The 22,869-nt window shown below is 43.3% G+C and overlaps 1 protein-coding gene across 4 annotated transcripts in view; it reads right to left on the bottom strand.

Moving 5' to 3' along the window:
- Positions 1-22,869, bottom strand: part of BLNK (B cell linker) — a 98,234-nt gene that overhangs the window by 44,284 nt on the left and 31,081 nt on the right. For 2 of the 4 annotated variants that reach the window (XM_035137409.2, XM_035137408.2), the window contains one exon: positions 19,291-19,337. In XM_035137409.2, coding sequence (XP_034993300.1) covers positions 19,291-19,337 — 47 coding nt within the window. Of the gene's footprint in view, positions 1-7,311; positions 9,150-19,290; positions 19,338-22,869 lie in introns of those variants that run through there. The other 2 variants (XM_035137406.2, XM_035137407.2) reach the window with 2 other exon arrangements.

Here is a 22,869-nt window from a genome sequence, read left to right as displayed (position 1 = left end):
ACAAATATCTATATCTCCACAAAATGGGACAATTAAAATGCCAGAAACAATTATTCCTCTTTCAAACCGTCTCCACCTCTCTTTAAAAGAGTTAATGTCTATCTGTAGCCAAGCAACATAGGATTTGAGTTGTCTTCAGTTTACATCTGGCCCTCCAGATGTTCCACGACTCCAGCTCTCATCATCCCTAACTATCAGCCATGCAGAAGGTTAAGGCGGTCAATGGCCACTAGACCTGGTGGGGTTACACATTGCCTTCAATAGTTCTAGTTACAGGTAGGTAGCCATGTTGGTCTGACGCAGTCAAAACAAAATAAAAAAATCCTTCCAGTAGCACCTTAGAGACCAACTAAGTTTGTCATAGGTATGAGCTTTCGTGTGCATGCACACTTCTTCAGATACCAGATCTCTAAGGTGCTACTGGAAGGATTTTTTTTTATTTTGCTTTGACATTGCCTTCAGTTACAGAGCCAACATGCCTCTGAATAAATACCAGTACAATGTCATCTGCAGGGGTCACAAATTAGCCACCGCAAGAATGGAGGGATTTGCAATTACCCAACACTTTATATTGCATTGCATAGCTATTATCGTACTTTTCAGTGTATAAGACTAGGGTTTTTGCTTTTTTAATAAAACAGAATTTTAAAAGGGGGGTAGTCTTATACATGGGGGCAATCTCTCCCCATTTTCTTAATTTTGAGTTCCCAAAAAACTCCTCCGGATTTAAAGTAAATGCTAATAAGATATTATAAGACATTGGAAGGTATTGCAATTAAACGGAATAAGAGGTATAGTAAGGAAAAGTGAATTTGTAAAGGAAAGCATGTTGTAAATAACAGGAAGTGCATTTCTTTCTTTTTTCTGTTTTGATTTTCTTTTCTTTTTTCTTTCTTTCTTTCATTTTTCTTCTTTTCTTTTCCATGTTTTGGGTGTTTACCTAATGCATGACCTATATGTTTTGTATTTTTTAAAATTTGTTTTCTGAGATTATTGTGATTTTTATGTTTTGCTCTTTTTGGATTTTTGGATTTTGTATGTTTAATGAAAGTTGAATAAAGTTTTTCTTTTAAAAAAAATTGAGTTCCCAAAAATAGGGGGCATCTTATACATGGGGGTGTGTTATACATGGAAAAATACGGTATACTGGTACTAGAAAGCATTCTGAGGGAGCGCAGCACAGCTAAAGGAATACTTGTAAAACCTGCCTTAAAAACGTTATCTTCGTTATTCTACAAAAGGAAAACAGATCATAAGGATGTTTTTCAATTGCTCCCAATTATTTTCTCCATTGGAAAAAATAAAACAAATGTTTGGGGGAAAACAGCCCCCCACATCTTTCTATCCTGGTCCCCCCCCCCATACACACATTATTTCTGTTTCTATTGCTTACTGTACAGCAGTCATTGCTGCATATCACATGCACACACCTCAACCTGGGCAGAACACTCCCACCTCCCATTTATTTCTGTACATACTATATGGGAAACCAAGCTTTAAAATGCTGGTTGCCAAACAGTTCAGTCCTCATAACATTTACCCCATCGAAAGGGACATGGGTGGCACTGTGGGTTAAACCACAGAGCCTAGGGCTTACTGATCAGAAGGTCGGCAGTTCGAATCCCCGCGAAGCGGTGAGCTCCCGTTGCTCGGTCCCAGCTCCTGCCAACCCAGCAGTTTGAAAGCTTGTCAAAGTGCAAGTAGATAAATAGGTACCACTCCATGGGGAAGGTAAACGCCATTTCCGTGTGCTGTTCTGGTTCGCCAGAAGCGCATTAGTCTTGTTGGCCACATGACCTGGAAGCTGTACGCCGGCTCCCTCGGCCAGTAAAGCAAGATGAGTGCCGCAACCCCAGAGTTGTCCGTGACTGGACCTAATGGTCAGGGGTCCCTTTACGTTTTTTAAGTCCCACTGATTTCATTCCAAATAACTGGACTTGAAGCTGTATCTCAAACGGTCACTCAAATAATTTCTGTTAAGCATGAGTAGTTCTATTAAAGTAAAGCAGGGCAAAGCATGTTATTAAGGTAGATGAATGCTTGTTTATACAACGAAGTAGCTAGAGCGAAAGCAGAAGATTGTGACCTGTACGGCTGATTTTCTTTATACCGTCTCTAGGCTATCATTAGACCTGCTCATGGTGATGAACGTCGGCTGCATTGGTGGGATTTTGTTAGTTTCATTGTTTCTTTAGCTTAAATGTTATTTCATGTTTTAAGCCAACTTCCCAGTGCATATTTTAGGAAGTGCATGACAGTAATAATTCTGGGAATATTTAGGTAGTCAAAATGTTCCCAGTGCTTCTGGGCAATAATGCTGTCTATCTGATTGTGTGACTATAAAGCCCTGTTCATATATCTGCTGCACTGAAGGATAATGCTTAGATATGAGGTTACATGCTGCCCAGCTCTGCCTCTCTGATTTCTGCCTGTTTGGTAAAGGTCTTAAGGGAGAAGACAGCTTGACTTCCATAGGTTCCTCCTATGGGGCTCCCGGCCACGTGGAGGAGTCTGTTTGAGGAAACTTGGATCTCGCCTTCACTCAATGTGATCAGAGGGGTGAAGCTGTTCAGGTGTGGGGATTGTTGCATTTCTGCCCGTTGAATGCCTTTTAACGGCACAGAGACTATGGGGTCAGTCTCATATATCATCTTCGGAATGAGAAGTACGGAAGCTGTACTTCTCAGGATAGAGCAGGGCTGTGCAGAATTATTAAAACAGCAGAGAGCATTATTGGCTGCTCACTCTCCACCTTAGAATAAATCTATACCACCAGGTTCCATAGAAAAGCACTAGACATATCAAGAGATCCAATGGACCCTGGTCACCGTTTCTTCGAGCTCCTGCCATCGGGATGGAGATATAGAACAATGCAGGCAAGAACAAGCCATCTCAAGAACAGCTTCTTCTCTAGAGCGATTTTGGCCTTAAATGGAAAGTCTGGACTTTCAAGTCATCTTATTTTACTTGTTATATTGTATCGTATTGCACTGTTTTAATTAGGGTTTTGTAGTAATTTTGGATTACGTAGAATGCTTTATCTGAGTGGATGTGGTAAGCGAGTAATTTTGTTGTTCCCACAAGGGGACAATGACAATAAAGATTATCTTATTATCTTATCTGCCTTGTAACTTAAACTTCCACCTTGCTAGTTTCTGCTATGTTATCCTCAGTTTCTGCAACAGCCAGAAACTCTTGTTTTTCAAATTCTTTTCTTTTCTTCTAAATTCCCTCCTACAATTTATTACTTTGGTAGCCTTATTAAAGTGGCGTGTTCACTTGTCCAATCAGCGTGTGGACAGGATTGCACCCACTAGTTCACATGCCAAGCTTGTTTGCTCCATGTGGCATCCAGACACGCAGTGCAAATGTTTGCAGGCAGAGAACATTTGTGCATTCCATGTCATCTGGAACCCTGATGATACAAGTGTGCTGTATGTGAGAATGCCAGAGGTGGAGCTAACTGGAAGGCACAATGTCAAGGGCAGGGCTGATCAGTGTGGCCTCACTCCATAGACTTCTACAGCTGGAAGGGACCCCGAGGGTCATCGGGTCTAACCCCCTGCAATGCAGGAATCATAGCTAAAGAATCCTAGACAAATGGCCACCTAACCTCTGCTTTAAAATCTCCTATGAAGGAGAGTCCACCCACCACCTTCTAAGGTAGTCCTTTCCACTGCTGAACAGCGCTTACTGATTAATGTGTGAGCAGATCACCTGAATGTGGGAGGGCCATAGTTAAGTGTCGATAATCTGCTTTGCATGTAGAAAGTCCCAGGCTCAACCTCTGGCATCTGCCAGTCAGTGTAGACAGTAATGAGCTAGATGCATCAATGGTGTGGCTCAGAATAAGGCTGCTTCCTATGGTCCTAATAGAATCTGGACCTTTGCTTGATCTCCGGAGCAACTCCTTTTCTGGGTTCTATGCTGTCTTCTCCCAGATGTCCACAACACTCTTAACAAGCTCTGCTACCTTCTTTCATTCTTATCCTGTCTCATTTACCTTTTAATTTCTATGATGGAGCAGTAGTGGAGGAACAAGCTTTGCATGTGACAGCAAGTGTCCAAAGATTGTTATGCATGAGTTTGTGGGATGTCGGAATGGGGAATTTGTGTTCTTTCTCACCATCGAGGTGGGGGGGGAGCTGCAAAAATCCCCACTCACGTCATTGTGCCCCCACTTTCCAGCACTTATTGTCCTATTAACTCTGCTAGCATTTATTCCCGGCTAAATATGTGTGGGATTGCAGACTGCGCCTCTTTGAAATGTGCCTAGCAGTACCGACATGCTACTACATGTAGAAGTTTCAGCAGGAAGTGGTATTCTCAACACAACACTGTCTCCAGGCCCTTCCCTTATTCTGTGGAGAAAAGTCCTGAACAACAGTGCTGAATTCAAGCAGCCACCCTTATACAATTGTGTTAGATATTTGTTTAAAGATATATCCTGCCTTATTGGAAGACTTGAGATGAATTAGCACACTGGGCAAGATAAATTCTCTCTGCCTCTGTTAGGAAACAACAGAAATTCCTGCAAAATTTACAGAAAAGGGCTTGGCTATTCAGCCACCCTCTGCCAAATGCTCGTTTGCAACAATTGCTTTAGCTCAGGCATCCCCAAACTTCGGCCCTCCAGATGTTTTGGACTACAATTCCCATCATCCCTGACCACTGGTCCTGTTAGCTAGGGATCATGGGAGTTGTAGGCCAAAACATCTGGAGGGCCAAAGTTTGGGGATGCCTGCTTTAGCTAATATGGGCCGATGAAATCGAATTACATGCTTTGTCAGCACTCCTGTGCTGTTGTAACTATGCACTAAGCACAGTGATGGAACATCGGACAAGGGTTTTACCTTTACTGCATACCTGTTCCTTCCTGCATCCTCAAAACACTGCTAACTCATTAACATCCAATTGCCTTATAGAATAGAATAGAATAGAATAGAATAGAATAGAATAGAATAGAATACAATAGAATAATTTATTGACCAAGTATCAACCATACTTGGAATTTTGCTTTGACTTCATTGCAATGTAAAGAAAAAACGTACCTCATACAAACAGTATTCCCCTCACAATACAACAGCACAGCGAAAAGACCCCATACCACCAACTGGCCTCCCTTCCGCCCACAACTATAGATTCAACATTTTGATGGCACAAGGAAAAAAGCTATTCCTGTGCCTAGATGTTTCTGTATATAGAGTCCTATACCGACGTCCGGATGGGAGTAAATCAAACAGGTGATGACCAGGATGTGAAGGGTCTACAGCAATTCTCTTTGCTCTCTTATGTGTATGTAATTACATTTGTTTCCCCACATTGACATCATTCCTCAATGACATCACATGAAAGAGCCAGTATGGTGTAGAAATTAGTGTTGGATTAGGACCTGGAAGACCAGGGTTCAAATCTCCACTCAGCCGTGAAGTTCATTGGGTGAGTGTGGGCCAGTCACCATCCCTCAGCCTAACCTACCTCACAGGGTTGTTGTGAATATAAAGTGTTGGGGGGGCACCATGTACATCACCTTGAGCTACTTGGTGGAATATCTGTATAAAACATCAAATTAGTATTTTTTTAAAAATCTGCTGCAAAGTATAATTGTTGTGGCATTTGTAGGTATGTAGATTTAAGTGCTTGATTTGTAATTGTCGATTTTTACTGATGGCTTAAATGTTTCTTGTAAAGTGTTTAGTACAATTAAGAGGCATATAATTTTAGTTTTATGTACCGTATTACTATTTTGTTAACTGCTCTGTGCTCCCATAGGACAAAGGGAAGTCTAGAAATGCAATTCATAAACATGTGGTTTCTTAGGTTTTACTTTTTATTCCAACTAAATTATCTTCCCCTAGATCGATTGACTCACAGAACATTTTTACATGTCCCATCATCAAAGGTCCCTGTTAATTCTCCACTAGATTGCTTGTGCCATCAGTTTCTTCAAATTGATTTTCAGTAGAGCACTTTCAGAAATGCTCTGTCTCAAAGCCAGTTTGTGATATAAAGTTCCCAGACAGGGAACTTGCATGACATCACACACACTTGACATGTTTGCTGCAGAAACACCTGTGGAACACATGTGTATTTGCAGTAGTTGGTTTACCCTTGTGAAGCAGATAGAGAAGTCCCACTCTTTGGAGATCTCTTTGGAATGCATTTGGTAACTGGTGATCAATCGACAAGGACTAATTTTGTCTTTGCAATATAAATCTGAAAGCTGCCACCTCGCACATTCACTTCCTGCCAGCCGTGCAGCACCTGTGCAAATTCTAGATGGACGCCCATCACAGAGAAGAGGAACAGCTCAAAGATACTGGCACTGCCCACACAAAGGAAGGATGCATGCACCAATGTGATAAAACAGCAATGCTTCTTGAATTTGCAAAAAGAGAGAGAAAAGCACACAAAAAAGGAACACGGAGCATTTATTGTATCCTCATTTCAACAGATGTCAGGCTCCCAAACGGTTCTGAATATGTGCTGGCATATTGAGGCGCAAACCTGCCAGCTTGGTTGGGCTATTGCACCTTTAGTGACCTTTAGTGACACTCAACAAAGGAAGCATTTCTCAAGATGGAAATGTAGGGTGCTTCCAGATGACATATTTACTGCACATTCATCCTGGCTTGTTTGCAGGGAGATGAGATGATGTTTGGCTATTTCACTGAGCATGCATTCTGATTGGTTGGTGGGGAGGTGAGATGATGTTGCCTATTCCTGTCACATTCTTCCCCACTAAACGTCCAATCTTCCGGGAAAGTGAGTTTGTTGCCCACAACCTCCCAACCGACCATAATTGCCCAACCTGAATTTGCTGGTATGCCACTGAATCCCACCCCAAAATAGCAACAATCTGGAAGCAAGCGATCCACAGGTTGTTGTTGTTTACTACTACTCGTGTGTCCCATTTGAGAAAGTTGTACAACTCTGCAGCCTGCTACCCTAACAACCATTTTGAATCCTCCCTCAATTGCTTTATCTTCTTACATACAAGCAATTTTATCCTCCCTGACCATTTCCAAAGAGGGGTTAACCCTGTCAGCATGTTGCAAGCAAGGACTCTAGTGACACCTTCAAGACTAATTTTTTAATATGACATGTGCTTTCATAGACAAGCCACTTCGCTAGTTAGCGAAGCAACACTTATTATCCCCCCCCACCCACATTTTCTTTTAAGGTGCCACAAGATCTCTTCCTGCTTCTGTCCCCCAGATCCCCCTCGTGCGCGCCTCCGAGAAAGAAACAGCCTCTGCACCTTGGCGTAAAAGCGCGAGAGGAAAACGAGGGACGCGGTTCAAACCATACCTGAACTTCTGTCCCGCTGGCACCGTGATTTTATTGAACTTGTCCATGCTGCCAGGCGAGGCGACTGCCTCGGACAAACGGGCATCCGAGTCGGCAGGGACTGAGGGGGGCTTCCTCGTTCCCGAGAGAGAAAGGCTGGATTCCCCCTGATGACTCCCCTGGCTGCTTCGCCTCCTCGCGGATCCCCTTAGCGTCGCCTTTGCGCGCGGCCCGCCAGGCGACTTCTCGTGTGTTGGACGAGAAGCAAAACTTGCCCGATCGCCCGGCCAGGTTTCATGTTTCGAGGGGGTCATGTGACGGAGCCAGCTTGGCTGGCAATAGGGTGTTTGTGCAAACTTGAAGGAGATCCGCACCTATTGGGCGTGTCCCAAACCACCCACGTCTGGGGCTGAAGTCCTTCCTGACGTCCTCGCGGCTTTGCCTCGCGCGTCGCGGGCGTTTCATCCCCGGGATCGTGCTGGTAGCTGGGAACACTTCCTGCCGCCGTCCCGGAGCTTTGAAGCGGCTGTGTGCTACCTGGAAGAGTTTCCTGCACGTTCTGCTGCCCTGGAAGGCTCTCCTCTCTTGCAATGGGATGCCTTGCCCGCCCCCCAACAACACACAGAGTTCGCTTCGTAGAGCCTCCATGTTCCAGTGCAGACTACCTCGGAATACCAGATATTGGAGACAAGAAATCGGGGAGGGTTCTTCCTGGTGTGATTCTATGCAGAGTTCTTCCTGGTGTGCCCTGCTGACTTGCTGTTGGAGAAGGAATGTTGGTTTTCTGTGGATCTGTGCCCACAGGACTCTCCTGATGCTCCTTCCATAAAGTGGGCTACATCCAGACACCATTGGAATCCCATGTTTATTATTGTCGTAATATTTATATCTCACCTTTCTTCCAAAGAGCTCAAGGTGGCGTACATAGTTTCCCTTCTGGCACCTTTTATCCTCACAACAACCCTGTGAGGTAGGCTGGGCTGAGGGGCAGTGACTGGCCCAAGGTTCACCCAGTGAGCCTTTATAGCTGTGTGGGGATTTGAACCCTGCTCTCTCAGGTCCTAGTCTGACACTCTTAACTACTACACCGCAGTGGCCCTCTTTCAGGGTGGCGGATCTGTGCAGATCGCGCCTTCTGTGAAAGGCAAGCATGTTCTCCTCCGTGTTGATTTCACTGTGTGCGCATCATGCTTCCCACCATCATTTCATGCTCTCTCTTGCTTGAGATGCTGTTTGTGTCAGGCTGTGCACACACTTCCATTTACCCTGTATCCAATGTGCACCCACCACTGCTTGGGGAAGCACTGTACAAGCCACATCCCGCAGGTGTCCTGTTGTTTCTTGTGAAATGCTGTGTTTTGAAGCATTTGTCCCAAAGGAACTTCGATGCATATTTGGGGGGGGGGGGAGAATGACCAAGCTGTGTTTTAAGTCAGTAATGCACACACACAACCTTAGTCTTTGCCAACCGGTATCTTTCTTGAAGTGTCCATTCATTTGCACGACCTCATTGCTTTTGGCCCAGGAACGCTGCTGAAAAGAAATCTTTAAAGTGTAAAGGGAGGGTTAAGATGAGAATGCAATGTGCTGACCCCCTCCCTTCACAGGGAAAGAAAGGTCACCCAGGGAGTGTTGGCAGCAAACACACACTGATCTAAACAAAGGCGAGGGGCTATGAAGATGCTGTGTAACGTGGCAACTGGATTTTGCAACACTACCCTTTGTTCCTCTTCGATGAGCAAGAACAGATTTTGCAGAGGAACTTGAAAAGTGAGGGGGCTGCATGTTAAAACACCGTTAAACCTGGAACCAGGCAAAAACTCTCAGCTGATTGTGGTAGCAGCCACAGCAGTGACTGAAATGAACTACCTACAGCATGTGTGCACGCATGCTGAAATCTCATCAGTGGGATGGTGTGTGAAATGGGTGAATACATTTCCTATACAGTATTAAAATATATTTAAATAGGATCAGGATTTAGGATTTGGACTGTTTACTGCATGGGGAGGAGGAGATGAACCATACCACAGTCTTGATGACACATAGTTGCAAAGCTGCTACCCTGTTTCCCCTTTTTTAATACGTAGTCAGAAAGTAAGCCATGGCAGGGTTTTTAAGCATTTGAGAAATATAAGACATACCCCCAAAATAAGCCATACTTCCGCTCCGCGGAAACCAACCCCCACAGGCACTTCCACTCACAGAGTCACTCCATGCAGCTGGCACTGCAGGAGCGCGATCAGCTCTGAAGTGGCGCTCCAAGAGCTCCGCTTAACAGCTGATCGCGCTCCCGCCTTGCTGGCTGCATCCCCGCGCTCCGCCTTCTCGTCCATCGCCGCCCTGCCGCTTCTGTGCTTGTCGCCACCGCTGGGCTCACTGCTTCTTCCTTGCCTGGCCTGGCCAAGGAGCTTGGAGCGCCCTGCAGCGGCAGGCGGAGCGCCTGAGCCAGCGGCCTCTGCCTGGCCCGGCCTAGGATGCCTGCTGCCCCGCCACCCGGAACCAGTGGCTGCTGCAGCGCCGAGCACTCAAGAGAACCGAGCAGCGCCCTGAGCCAGCGCCCTGAGCTGTAAAAACTGTACCGGTAAAAAAAAAAAATAAGACATCCCACCGAAAGTAAGCCACCCTGTGTTTTTTTGAGGAAAAAAAGTTATAAGACGGTGTCTTAAAAAAGGGGAAAGACGGTATTTGCCTTGGAAGGAAAGCTACCAGTAGCATCAATGGCTGAACAGCAGCTTGGGAGTCGAATTTACATTGGGAGTCTGGCATAACTCAAACCACTGGAGAGTTACAGAGCTCAAGTAGGACTTTTGGAAAAGTAGAGGACCTTTGGATGGTTAAGTCCAGTCAAAGGCGACTATGGGGTGCTGTGCTTATCTCGCTTCAGGCTGAGGGAGCTGGCGTTTGTCCACAGACAGCTTTCTGGGTCATGACTAAACCACTACTGGCACAACAGAACACTTTTGGAAAAACAACAGGCAATGCACTTTCATTGCTGCTGGCCACTGTCATGTAACGGACTCACACACCCACACTGTAAATTTCAAGCGCCTGGCTTTCCCCATCCTGGGTACTGTAGCTTACTTCTACAATTCCCAGCAGCCTTAGAAAATTGCAGTTCCCAGGGTTCTTTGGCCACGTGCTTTGAATGTATGGTGTGGACATTGAACCTGGGCATTCAAGTCCAAGTGCAGAGGTGTATTCAGATGTTTTCCACATTGCATCCTGACTGGGTGTTGTTAGGTACCTCCCCCTCATGCCCAATGGAAAGGAACTGAGCATAGCACCACCCGCTCGGGTCCCATTCTGGTCAGTCATGTGGGCTGAGGCATCTTGCAGGGTGATGTGAAGTTAAGATGCTTTGAGAAGAGTGCTTCCAGTCTCCACTGTAGTACAGTGGTACCTCGGTTTATGAACACAATTGGTTCCGGAGGTCTATTCATAAACTGAAGCGTTCATAAACTGAAGCGAACTTTCCCATTGAAAGTAATGGAAAGTGGATTAATCTGTTCCAGACGGTCCGCGGAGTACTTAAACTGAAGCGTTCATAAACTGAAGCGAACTTTCCCATTGAAAGTAATGGAAAGTGGATTAATCTGTTCCAGACGGGTCCGTGGATTACTCAACCTGAAGCGTACTTAACCCGAAGCATGGGTATAATTGGTTCCGGAAGTCTGTTCATAAACTGAAGCATTCATAAACTGAAGCGAACTTTCCTATTGAAAGTAATGGAAAGTGGATTAATCTGTTCCAGACGGTCCGCAGAGTACTTAAACTGAAGCGTTCATAAACTGAAGTGAACTTTCCCATTGAAAGTAATGGAAAGTGGATTAATCCGTTCCAGACGGGTCCATGGAGTACTCAACCTGAAGCATGGGTGTAATTGGTTCCTGAAGTCTGTTCATAAACTGAAGCGTTCATAAACTGAAGCGAACTTTCCCATCGAAAGTAATGGAAAGTGAATTAATCCGTTCCAGATGGGTTTGCGGCGTTCGTAAACCGAAAATTCGTAAACCGAGGTGTTCATAAACCGAGGTTCCACTGTAGTCACAGAAGGTACCATCCCTAATGCTGTGTCCAGGTGCTACAGATATCATGCTCTCAAATTCAGGAAGGCGCTAAAATTAAGCAGATTCTTCAGTGTGGCCTCAACACCTGTTCTTTGCTACTTTGTGTGCCTCTTGGAGTTTCACAATGTCACCACCTGGTTTCAACCATGAGGGTTAGAAACCTAATTCCAAAATGAATCATTTCTCTTCTTGTAAGGTTTTGTGACCTTGACAGATCCGTAAATGCTATACTGTAGTTTACTCCTCACAGATGTACAGTTCCCAGCACCCTAAACAAACTATGTTTCCCAGGCTTCTTTGAGGAAAGTCATGTGTGTTAAATATACATACAGTCAAACCTCGGCTCCCGAAAGCCTTGGGAGTCGAACGTTCCGGCTCCCGAACGATCAAAAACTGTTCCGGTTTTTGAACGTTCTTTTGGAAGCTGAACGTCTGACGGGGCTTCCGTGGCTTCTGAAGGCAGCTGAGACGTTTCTTTTTTGCACATTGCAGTCCATTAGCAGATTTGGAGTAATTAGGGTTCCTGCTGGAATATGACAGAGCAGTCACACAAGCTCTCTGGTCCTCAACCTGCTCATTCTGACCTGGGATTATCGAGGTTATTTTGCAGGATTTACAAAATCTTCCAGTCCCAACATAAAAACAAGTTGTGTCAATGCACATCCAAGCTTCCTTGTTGGACTTCAGTTCCCCTTCAGTCCCAGCCAGCAAAACCAACAGCCAAGGACGCTGAGTGTTGCAGTGTAACAACATCTGGAGGGCTACACATACTCCTTTTAGGTAGTACAGTTCCACTTCTATTAGGAAACACTGACAGTCAGAAGGCATTCATGAAAACAACACATTCTCATGCCGGATCTGCCTTCATGATTCACTTAGCAACTGTTCCAGCCACAGTTAATTTCCCTTGAGAACAAAATCGCAGTTTGGAGGTACAGTTAACACTTCTGCTTTTATTATTTTTTTTAAAAAAATTATTTTGATTGCTTCTTCAGTCAATGGGGGACTTTTGCTTCATATCAACTAAAGGCTTGATTTTTTGCCTTGCCTGTTATTATGCGGGAGAGATAGGGAAGTAGAGGCTCTCCATATGTTATTGGACTGCAACTCTAAAAATCCCTGACTATTGCCTATACTGATGAGAACTGGGGCTGAGAAAGATCTGGTGGTCTGCAGGTTCCCCATCCCTGAAATACAGGTTCCCCCAATGGTGCTGTGGAGGCCTGGATCTTGCCATATGTCGACCATAACTTAGACCCTAGGCTTAACTATTAAGTGGTGGTTTGAATCCGAGACTTCAATATGGAGCCATTTTTGTTTAGCAGTAAGATTCAGGTCAAAATCTGACAATGTATTGTTTTAACATCTCATTAATATACATATCTATATATCTATATATTTCTTCCTGAAGTATTTCAAATGTTTTCACCAAGCAGCATAGCTAAAGAAACACACAGCATAGTTTCCTCAGAAGTAAACCATACTGAATTCAATGGGGCACACAGCCAGGTAAATGAGCCACGCCCCCTTGGAACGTCCGGATTGGACGCGCCAAGGGAGCGCCTGTCCAGGAGCTAGCCAATGGGTTGGGGGGGGGATGGCAACCACCCCCCCAGCACGTGAGGGCCTCGTGGCGCCCACAACCCCCCCCTTCTACAGCGGAAGGGGCTTTACTCTATACCAGGGGTGGCCAACTCCTAAGAGACTGTGATCTACTCATAGAGTTAAAAACTGGCAGTGATCTACCCCTCTTTTTGGGGTTCAGTTCAAAGTTGCTGAGCTTTTTCTTTAGGAAGGAAAGCCCTGGTTTGGGGGGTTCATGTCAAAGGGAGGAGGAAAGCAGAGATAAAATCATGAGCTTTTTTTAGGGGGGCCAAAGTTGTTGAGCTTCTTTGGGGGGAGCCAGTGATCTACCAGAGACGTCCAATGATTTACCGGTAAATCACGATCTACCTGTTGGACGTGCCTGCTCTATACTCTGTTAAGAGGCAGAAACATCTCCTTCTTTATGTCTTAGGAATGTAACATGAAGCTGGAAATTTGCTGTTTGAAAATGGTTTACCACAGAATTTTTTCCTTTATTTGTGCAGCTCTCAGACCATGGGATATGAGTGATTTAAAATTTCCATTATTAGGATACCATGACACATAATGGCAGAGGAATTGGGTTTATTTTGTTGCATAAGAAAACTAAAATACAACAACATTTTGTTTTCCAATGTTTGAACGCGCTATTTGTGCCTTTTGCTTGTTGTTGTTGTGTTACAAAAAGACAGTGGGCTTATACCTTGTATGGGAGAACATAATTTTGAATTTGCATTTCTTAAAAGTGAGCTGTCCATGAGAAATATATCTTAAATACATAAGAGGTAAACTGTCTTCCCACTTAAGACTGCAGTCTTATGCACTCTCATCAAGGAGAAAGCCCTATTTAACACCCGAGTAAACGTGCATGGAAGTTCACTGTTAGTGTGCTAATTCATTAATAATTGTGCTAATTAAATACCAGTATTTCCAAATAAATGAAATTAATTAGAGAATGCTATGAACAACAAAACAGAATTGGAAAAACAGACCGGGGTGTGGGTGGGGATGTGCCAATGTGGAATCATTTGCACATTTCCCTTTTTTATGAAATAGCAAAAATACAACTGTAGGCTGCAATGTGCCATTAAAAAAGATAGTTCAAACTATGACTAGTTAGCTAAAACTGTTTTAAATTTGAGAATACTTTTCTCTTTTTGTTTGGGATAATACTTTAAGGCAATTTCAGCTGAGTTTTGTGACATGGGGCAATGATAGCAACATGCATGGCTTTTATCATGGGGCAATGATAGCAACAATCGAGCATTCTGGTCCTCAGATTGGAATGAGGCCTGGTGTATGGCGATAGCACACTAGGTGCAAATAACTTCAGTTTTGAATGTGAAAGAGATAGGGCTTCAGATTACTTGATGCATCTGTTCACAGTTTCCTTCCTTACAGAGCTTGAGAATATAAATGTGCAGTTTCTTCATGCTTGAGTGAAAGGCAAGTTTCTTCTCACTGCTGAGGTCCAGGTGCAGCACTTTCTACCAGACTGTCTGTAAAGAGGGAAGGGTGGTGGCAGGGGGCTCAGACCTTGGAAAAATGGCAAGGCCTCATCTTTGTTATTTTATCTTGCATGGGGCCTTCTGGTTCAGATGAGCAGGGCAAATTGTTAATAATTCTAAACAGTGGTATTGCTGGAGATGGTTCAGGAGTCCTGCACCCTGGGGTTTTCCATCTTGTCTCAGATTGACTGCTCCCTCCAAAAAACTTTGGAAATAATCAACTTTGCTTTCTCCCCTGAAATTTGCATCTACACATATAAATTTGCATATGCAGCTGTATACAGAAGTGCCCTGCTGCTAAGATATGTTTACTGTGGCAGAATAAACCAGTATAGGCATATATTGTATTGAGTTGCATGCCACTGAATACATTTGAGATTGCATGCTGAAGAATTTTGGTTTCTTTGCACTGGATCTGTAATTGTTTTGATGCACACATTTCCCACTCCAGTGTGAGGATATAATGCATCATTTTGTAAAAATAAGTCAGTGTATGGGTAATTAATTTGAAGCCATTGGAGAATGTGCATAAACGTCAGCCATTGTACAGTTTCAACAGACACCATGGTGAATAAGCAATACTGAACAGCATAAACAGGGGACATTGTCAGGTGAATACGTTTAGTCTCCAAGTGATGTTGGGAAATACGCATGACTTGGCAACATGAACAGGGCACTTCATGCATGACTCTTCCACTTTGCAAATTCCTCACTTGGATCTTATGCATATTGCCTCCTCATACTGCTAAAACATAGCACATTCTCTGTGATGTGTGCTCAATATGCACAATGGCCACACATTCTCAGGGCCGGCCCTATGGCAAGGCTGGGTGGCGCAGGGCACCAGGGGGCTGGCATGCTGCTGTGCCTGCGGCAGCCGCGCAGCGGGCGCTGGGAAACGGGGCGGGGGGGCCCGCCGGAGTGATCTTCGCACCACGGCGCCAGGGCGGCAGATATGCTTAAGACGGCCCTGCACATTCTGAAATCATGTTAACCCCATAATGTGTGTGTGTGTGTGTGTGTGTGTGTGTGTGTGTGTAATATATTCATTTTTAATGGTCTTCATATCCAAATGCATATTTTATTCCAGATATTCACAAAGAGGGAAAAAATTATGTATTTCCATAATTATAGACTTCTTTTATCAGTGATCCTGATAAATCAAGGAGAATATATTACCGGTATATAAGAGTATATGAGAGAAAAACCTGTGATGGGAATTCTGGAATATGACGGCTGATTACTGCCTGGAATTTCTTCACATGAAACTTCAGGCACTCCCAAAGATATGCTTCCTTATCATTTTGACCCTACTGAATCTGAATTCCTACATCAATAGTTTCTCAACAGAGGATATGCAGTAGGAAATTAATGTATTATGTGTAACTGAAAGTCTCCCAAGCAATTGTTGAAACGGCAATGGAGTGATAGATATGGCTTTGTACAAAGTAACCCAGCAAGTGCAACATGTGAGGAAGTTTTTAAAAGATGTTGTGGCACCACGGTTTCACTTTTTCTTCTAAGCGATCTTCTATTGCATTCTGGTAAGTATAAATGCATATTTTCTTTTGATAAGGAAACAGCTACATAATGTTAATCACCACATGGCAGACCCTTGTTTACTGATGGGAATGGCTGCCAGCAAATAAATTGTGCATACAAACATCAGCTGAAATAAGTTTGGTTTTTTTTGGTAACGAAAATAAAACAGGAAACTGGATACAAAAATCTTTAAAATGCACATTCACCAACTTTTTAGACCAACTAGCAACATTCTAGGATGGAGCCTGTATGGGAGTAACAGGCTACGCACACACTATACCTTTAAAGCACATTCAAAGCACATCCTCCTCCCCAAATAAACCTAGGAATTATAGTTTGTTAAGGGTGCTGGGAATTGTAGCTCTATGAGGAATAAACTATGCAGCCATAGAGCTGGGGGTTAAGCTAAGCTAGCCAAATCTTCTTGGGTACCAATCAAGGAATACCATGAAGTTTTAGTGAGTAATGTGCAATATTTTTTTTTTAAATGTGAATATAAAATATGAAACATCAGTGTTCATCCTAACCTTTCCAGACATAACTCACATGAGTTCCTGCTTAATGAGCACTGCAAGGGAGACTAGAATTTAGTACTTTGCATGTTGCAAAAACGGGTGTGAATCTTACAGATAATTGTCTGGTTTGGGCCTGTAATTTGGAAATATACTCTCATGAAGGAGATATAATTATGGTGTAATCACTGTGTTGAAAACAAAGACAGTTCTGGGCTCGAAGTGTTTACAAAAATACGTTATTTTTCCAGGGTTCTTTACTTAGTGTCTGGGGGACTCCATACAGGGACCCCCCCCAGTCATCCTGACCAGCACTTCGCCCAGTGACAGCGCTAGCAGTGGGTCAGGAGGAGGGAATGAGGAATGGAGCGGAGAGGGGGCTCTCAGACATGTCAGAGCCAAGGCACCGACCCAGGAAGGACAGTGCAGCAAGGTGCCGGAGCCTCTGCAACGCTCCAGCCAAAGAACGGGAGAAGGAACGCAGCCCCTTCCGGCGCCCGAATTGAGGCACATGCCCGCATGCAGGGCTAGGGGGAGGCGCTTTGGGGTGCCCAGGCTTTTATGCTGGTCCAAGACGCGACGTAAGCCATTGCCGGGTTCTGAATCAGACTAAGCAGTCATGTTTTCTGATATCTCTGCACTGTAAATAATATGCACAATAAAGCTCTTAAAGACAGAGCGGACTGGAGTGTCTTTACTCGAGAGTAGCCGCAACAATCCCCTGACACTTACCTATGACCAATGTTTAGGCACTTGGAAATTAAGAAGATATTGTATTTAAATAGAAAATGTTCTGAACGACAAATATCGGAGGGTATTTTCACACAAGAGTCCTGATCAAAATTCTTTTACTTCAGTGTGGTTTTGCTTGAGCAATTTGATGTGCAATCCTATGCATAGAAGTATACCTAACAGTTCAATGGTATTTAATCCTACATAAGTGTGTACAGGGCCACAATCTAAGACTTATTTTTATGTAGCAGGAAGTTTGCTGCCTGAAACAGCATCCATAAACTTTCCCACCTTTATTTCATATAATAAACCAACCTTTATTTCCCAGTGTGGGGCATAAAGTTAAGGGTAAACGTGTACTCATAACAGATCCCACTTTCTCTTGGAGATGTGCATTGAGTACATGCGAGTGCTGGACACACCTGCGGGCTCAGGTGCAAACCTTGCAACACCTGCAACTAAAAAAAGTCTAACCTGTCCTGTGTATAATTACACTAGCAAGGATTTTTGCTGTGGTTAAACCACTGAGCCTAGGGCTTGCTGATCAGAAGGTCAGCGGTTCGAATCCCTGTGACGGGGTGAGCTCCCGTTGCTTAGTCCCAGCTCCTGCCAACCTAGCAGTTCGAAAGCATGTCAAAATGCAAGTAGATAAATAGGAACCGCTACAGCGGGAAGGTAAACGGCATTTCCATGTGCTGCTCTGGTTCCCAGAAGCGGCTTTGTCATGCTGGCCACATGACCTGGAAGCTGTATGCCGGCTCCCTCGGCCAATAACGCGAGATGAGCGCTGCAACCCCAGAGTCGGTCACGACTGGACCTAATGGTCAGGGGTCCCTTTACCTTTACCTTTAAGTGTGTACAGGGTCACAATCTAAGACTTATTTTTATGTAGCAGGAAGTTTGCTGTCTGAAACAGCATCCATAAACTTTCCCACCTTTATTTCATATAATAAACCAACCTTTATTTCCCAGTGTGGGGCATAAGGTTAAGGGTAAACGTGTACTCATAACAGATTTCACTTTCTCTTGGAGATGTGCATTGAGTACCTGCGAGTGCTGGACACACCTGCGGGCTCAGGTGCAAACCTTGCAACACCTGCAACTAAAAAAAGTGTAACCTGTCCTGTGTATAATTACACTAGCAAGGATTTTTAAGCTCAGACTTGGAAGTAAGGACACACGTCTAACAAATAGGACTCCATTTGGAAATTATTAGAACAAGCTGGAAGTGATTAAAAAAAATAGCATTATGGCATGATATGCCTATACTTAGTGAAGTATCAAATAGATGGTATTTAGTCACACAAATAATTACTAAAAGAATATTGGGGATCAGAATAGACCACCCATGGTTTTCAAGTAAAGCTGAATTAATAGAGACTGGGTTAATATGTCTTTCCTTTAGAAGTTACATCATTTGTAAATATATTTTTGACTTGCTTTTTAAACAAATATTTCTTCTTTTGATAATGGTACATTTTACTGTTTATAGGAAACCATTTATGATGTTTAGACCATTTATACATCCATATATTAATTTATGTGTTACATATCTATGTGTGTGTGTGAATATACTTAAGGTACTCTCTCTCTCTCTCTCTCTCTCTCTCTCTCTCTCTCTATATATATATATATATATATATTGCAGAATTAAGAACAGACTAATATAATTGTACCCAATCTGCTGCTTTGAGACTGATCTTTTTTTTGCTTTTGTTTTTGTCTTTCTTGTTTTTCAGTTTACTTTGTGCATGATTGAATCACAAAATAAAATAAACTCATAGTGTGACACAGCCAATAGGCTGATATACCCAAATGAAAGGTGGAATTTATTCTGCAAGGCCAATCCAGTTTGTTCTAATCCAAACACAAAATAAATATACCGGTAGCAGTTTGGATGAGGTTATTGTCTGATACTCTTCTATGTAAAAAGGGGGGAAATGAAATGAGGATATTAAATTAAATATGAATCATATAAAATTAACTACCGGTATGAAATGCAACAAAACATCTGTCCACTTTGTGAAGGTCAAAAAAAAAAAAGTGAAAACTTACGGCTGGTCCATTATACAGAATCTGTTCATCTCATATTCTGATAAATTCTGAAAGAGAGAGAGAGAGAGGAAAAAAAGTGTTTTTGTAGGGAACAGCCAAAACAAATGAGGAGTTAATTGAAATTGAGATTCACTTTAGCTGGAGGACAGTTAGATGACTCTGTGGAGTTGAGTAATCATATTCTTTTAATGCCACTGAACGATTAAGTCCTGGTTATTTATTAACTCTTTATTACTAACACCTGGTGATTACTGTGGAGGGGAAGTGGCACATGTTGTACAGTGAACGAATCTTCCTAGGAATGTTGTGCTTAAAAAACACACTGGTTAATGAATAATTATTAAAACTGCAAGCAAGAGGATGAATTGGATGAGTCTCCTTAGTTGGAGCTTCCACAGAATGTCCACTGAGGCTCCAGGAGTCTTGCAATCCTTGAGAGTTTGAGGGAAAGGAGAGGCATTAAAGAACACAGCTACTCAGAAATGAAGGCTTTCGGGGCTCATTCATACTTCCACTTGCCCCATGGCTAGAAGGCACAGGTCCAAAGTTTTCTGCTTGTCCCATACTTTCTAGGCATGAGTCCAAGCAGTTTTCCGTTTGCCCCACTGCTTTGCTCAGGATTTACAATTACTGTATATAAACAGGCATAACCGGCTGCTGTAACAAGTCATTCAAGAATTTATAAAGACAATGTGAAATAACATAAATAGCACAACCACATGTTGCAAGGTATCAGAATATGTGAACTATGACATATGAACGACGACATACGACTGTGGACATTGCATTTATGTTGGACTAAGTCCTTTTCTGATTTTTGACATTTGTGTTCATAACTGAGGTTATTTGTGTATGTTTGCTCAGGATTTACTGCTGCATTGGTGCAAACACCATTTACCAAGTTTTATGCCACCCAAGTCTTGATTTCTACCAGTAGAAGCCCCATTCAGCATCCCTCCACTCTGCCACTGCTGTTCAGTGAGTCTTTGCCCTTGGTCATGACTCCTCATCTATAGATCTTACCATCACCAAACCCAGTTTTATTCCTATTTATTTAGAAGATTTTTTGGGGGGGCCACTTCCAGTTGAACTATTGGGTTGCCGTATCACTAGGATTAGAAAAATTACTATTACACACAACGGCAAATTTGTATTCCTGTTATTACTCAGACAAATAACATATATTTTAACACAGGCTTCAGTGTTTATTTGCAGACCCTTTCAAGCTGAAGACGGCAACGTTCTGTTTGTAGAGTTTTCGCTATATTTTTTTATCTTGATGTAACATAAGCTTGAGCGTGTTAGTTTTACAAAATTTATAACCATCTGTCTACTTGCACACAAGCTGAATTTGATAGATTTACCATTTCTGCTGTGTTCCGAAAGCAAAAAGCAGGGTGAACTTCAAAGCAGGGCTTTAAAACCCCAGATAGCATGGAAAGCATGAGTTTGGTTCCTCAGATAACTTAAGGAAGTTCATGTCCTCCCTGCAACTACCCATGCACCCCCCAAACCTTTCCAGAAGGTCAAGAGCCCTTCCTGAGTGATGTAGGATGAGACATGGGAGAGGGCAACTTTTGTTCTGTAAAGTACCTTAAGTTAACCAGTCTTCAGCTGAAATCCATGATTTTTGCCAGTACAAATCCAGAGTAATAGTTATGTTGAAGTTCTGCAGTGAAAGCAAGACTTACTCTTTGGACATCTAATATATTGACTGTGGGGTGAAGGCTGGCATATATCACAGGCAAACACACAATGGGTTTAGAAAAACAAATTGCAAACAGTGCGTCCAAAAAGCCAAGGAATCCTAGAGGGGCTGTTAGTGAGTGATACAAAGCCCAAATGTGAGGTAAGTTCAGCGACCATGCACCTCTTCAGACCTCCTAGCTTTGCTATTCAACAGCTATAGTGAGAAAACAAATCATTCTGGACGAAGCTCAAATGAGCAAAATTAAATCTGCTGATTATTTCTAGCTCTGCAGTTTCAGCCTTAGTATGCCTTTGCTTACGTTGTTAACTAATAAAAAAAATCCTTCAGTAGCACCTTAAAGACCAACTAAGTTTTTATTTTGGTATGAGCTTTCGTGTGCATGGAATGCAGTCCAGTGTGGAATGGAATGCAGTCCAGGTTCTGAAATCTAATCCGGAATATTGCTGGCTCAGCTAAAACTGATTTCAGAGTGGAACTAAGTGTTCCCACCAACCCCCCCCCCAATATATATGTGAGGCATATGCAGTATCTCAGCAAAACTGCATATCTACAGACTATTTTCAAATTCAAATGTATCTCTGCTTCTCATTATGATTCTTATCTGCATTAGGAAAATGTGGCATTTCAGACTCTAGAAAACCATCTATATTTAATACTAATCCTGTAATTATACTGTAAGACAAAACAGAAAGCTAGTTTCACACACTGTATGTACCATAATTAGGGGATGCCTGACTAGGTCTCGAAATCAGCAAATTCCTATGGATATATATATATATATATATATATATATATATATATATATGGACAAGGAAAGGGGCAGACAGCCTTTTTTCCCCTGCCTCAATTCTTGTGCCATTAAGATCTGCATGAGAAGCAGAAATTTAATGGATAGAACTTCCCCCGCTTGGCTGGTACTACATCAGTAGCACCTATTCCTGATATGCTCAGACCTAACTATGGTCCTATATGTATCAGTTGCATCTTGATTTGACTACTGTAACATGCTTTATCAGAATCGGTCTTGCAGATTTGTTTCAGTCTGGGTTCAAACCTGTTATGAGTCACCTTTAAAGAATGACCTTTACAGAAAGCAAGACAGGGGGAGAGGAACCTTGCTCCTGTTTCTTGCTCTCTCACTCTCTCTGCAGCTTTTGATACCATTGAACATGGTATCCTCCTGGGCTGGCTCTGGGGAATGGGAATAAGGGGTGCTGTGCCACTGCGGTTCCAGTCCTACTTAAGGGACCTATGGGACGTGCGTGGTGCTGTAGTCTAAACCACTGAGCCTCTTGCGGTTGGCGATCAGGAGTTTGACAGTTCCTATCCCCGCGATGGGGGGAGCTCCCGTTGCTCTGCCTCAGCTCCTGCCAACCTAACAGCTCAAAAGCACACCAGTGCAAGTAGATAAATAGCTACCATTGTGGTGGGAAGGTAAATGGCGTTTGCGTGCGCTCTGGTTTCCGTCACAGTGTTCCATTGAGCCAGTAGCGGTTTTGTCATGCTGGCCACATGACCTGGAAAGCTGTCTGTGGACAAACGCCGGCTCCCTTGGCCTGTAAAGCGGGATGAGCGCTGCAACCCCATAGTTGCCTTTGACTGGACTTAACAGTCCAGGGCCGCATTGGGAGAGTGCTTTTTGACTCCCTAGCAGTTCTGCTATGTGGTGCCAGTGCCACAGGGCACTTGTTTTAACGCAACTGCTATTTAATATCTATATGAAGCAGCTGGAAGCGGTCATTAGGAGTTTGGGGCACAGTATATCAGTACAATGATGACACTCAGGGTTATTGCTCCCTGACATCTGACTCGGGAGAGGCCATGTGGGCCTTGTAGCAATGCAGGGAGTCCGTGGTAGGATAGATGAG

The sequence above is a fragment of the Zootoca vivipara genome, chromosome 5 (genome assembly GCF_963506605.1).
Source record: "Zootoca vivipara chromosome 5, rZooViv1.1, whole genome shotgun sequence".
Taxonomy (NCBI): Eukaryota; Metazoa; Chordata; class Lepidosauria; order Squamata; family Lacertidae; genus Zootoca; species Zootoca vivipara.
Note: the sequence above shows the minus strand (reverse complement) of the source record. Positions and strands in the feature narration are given on the sequence as shown.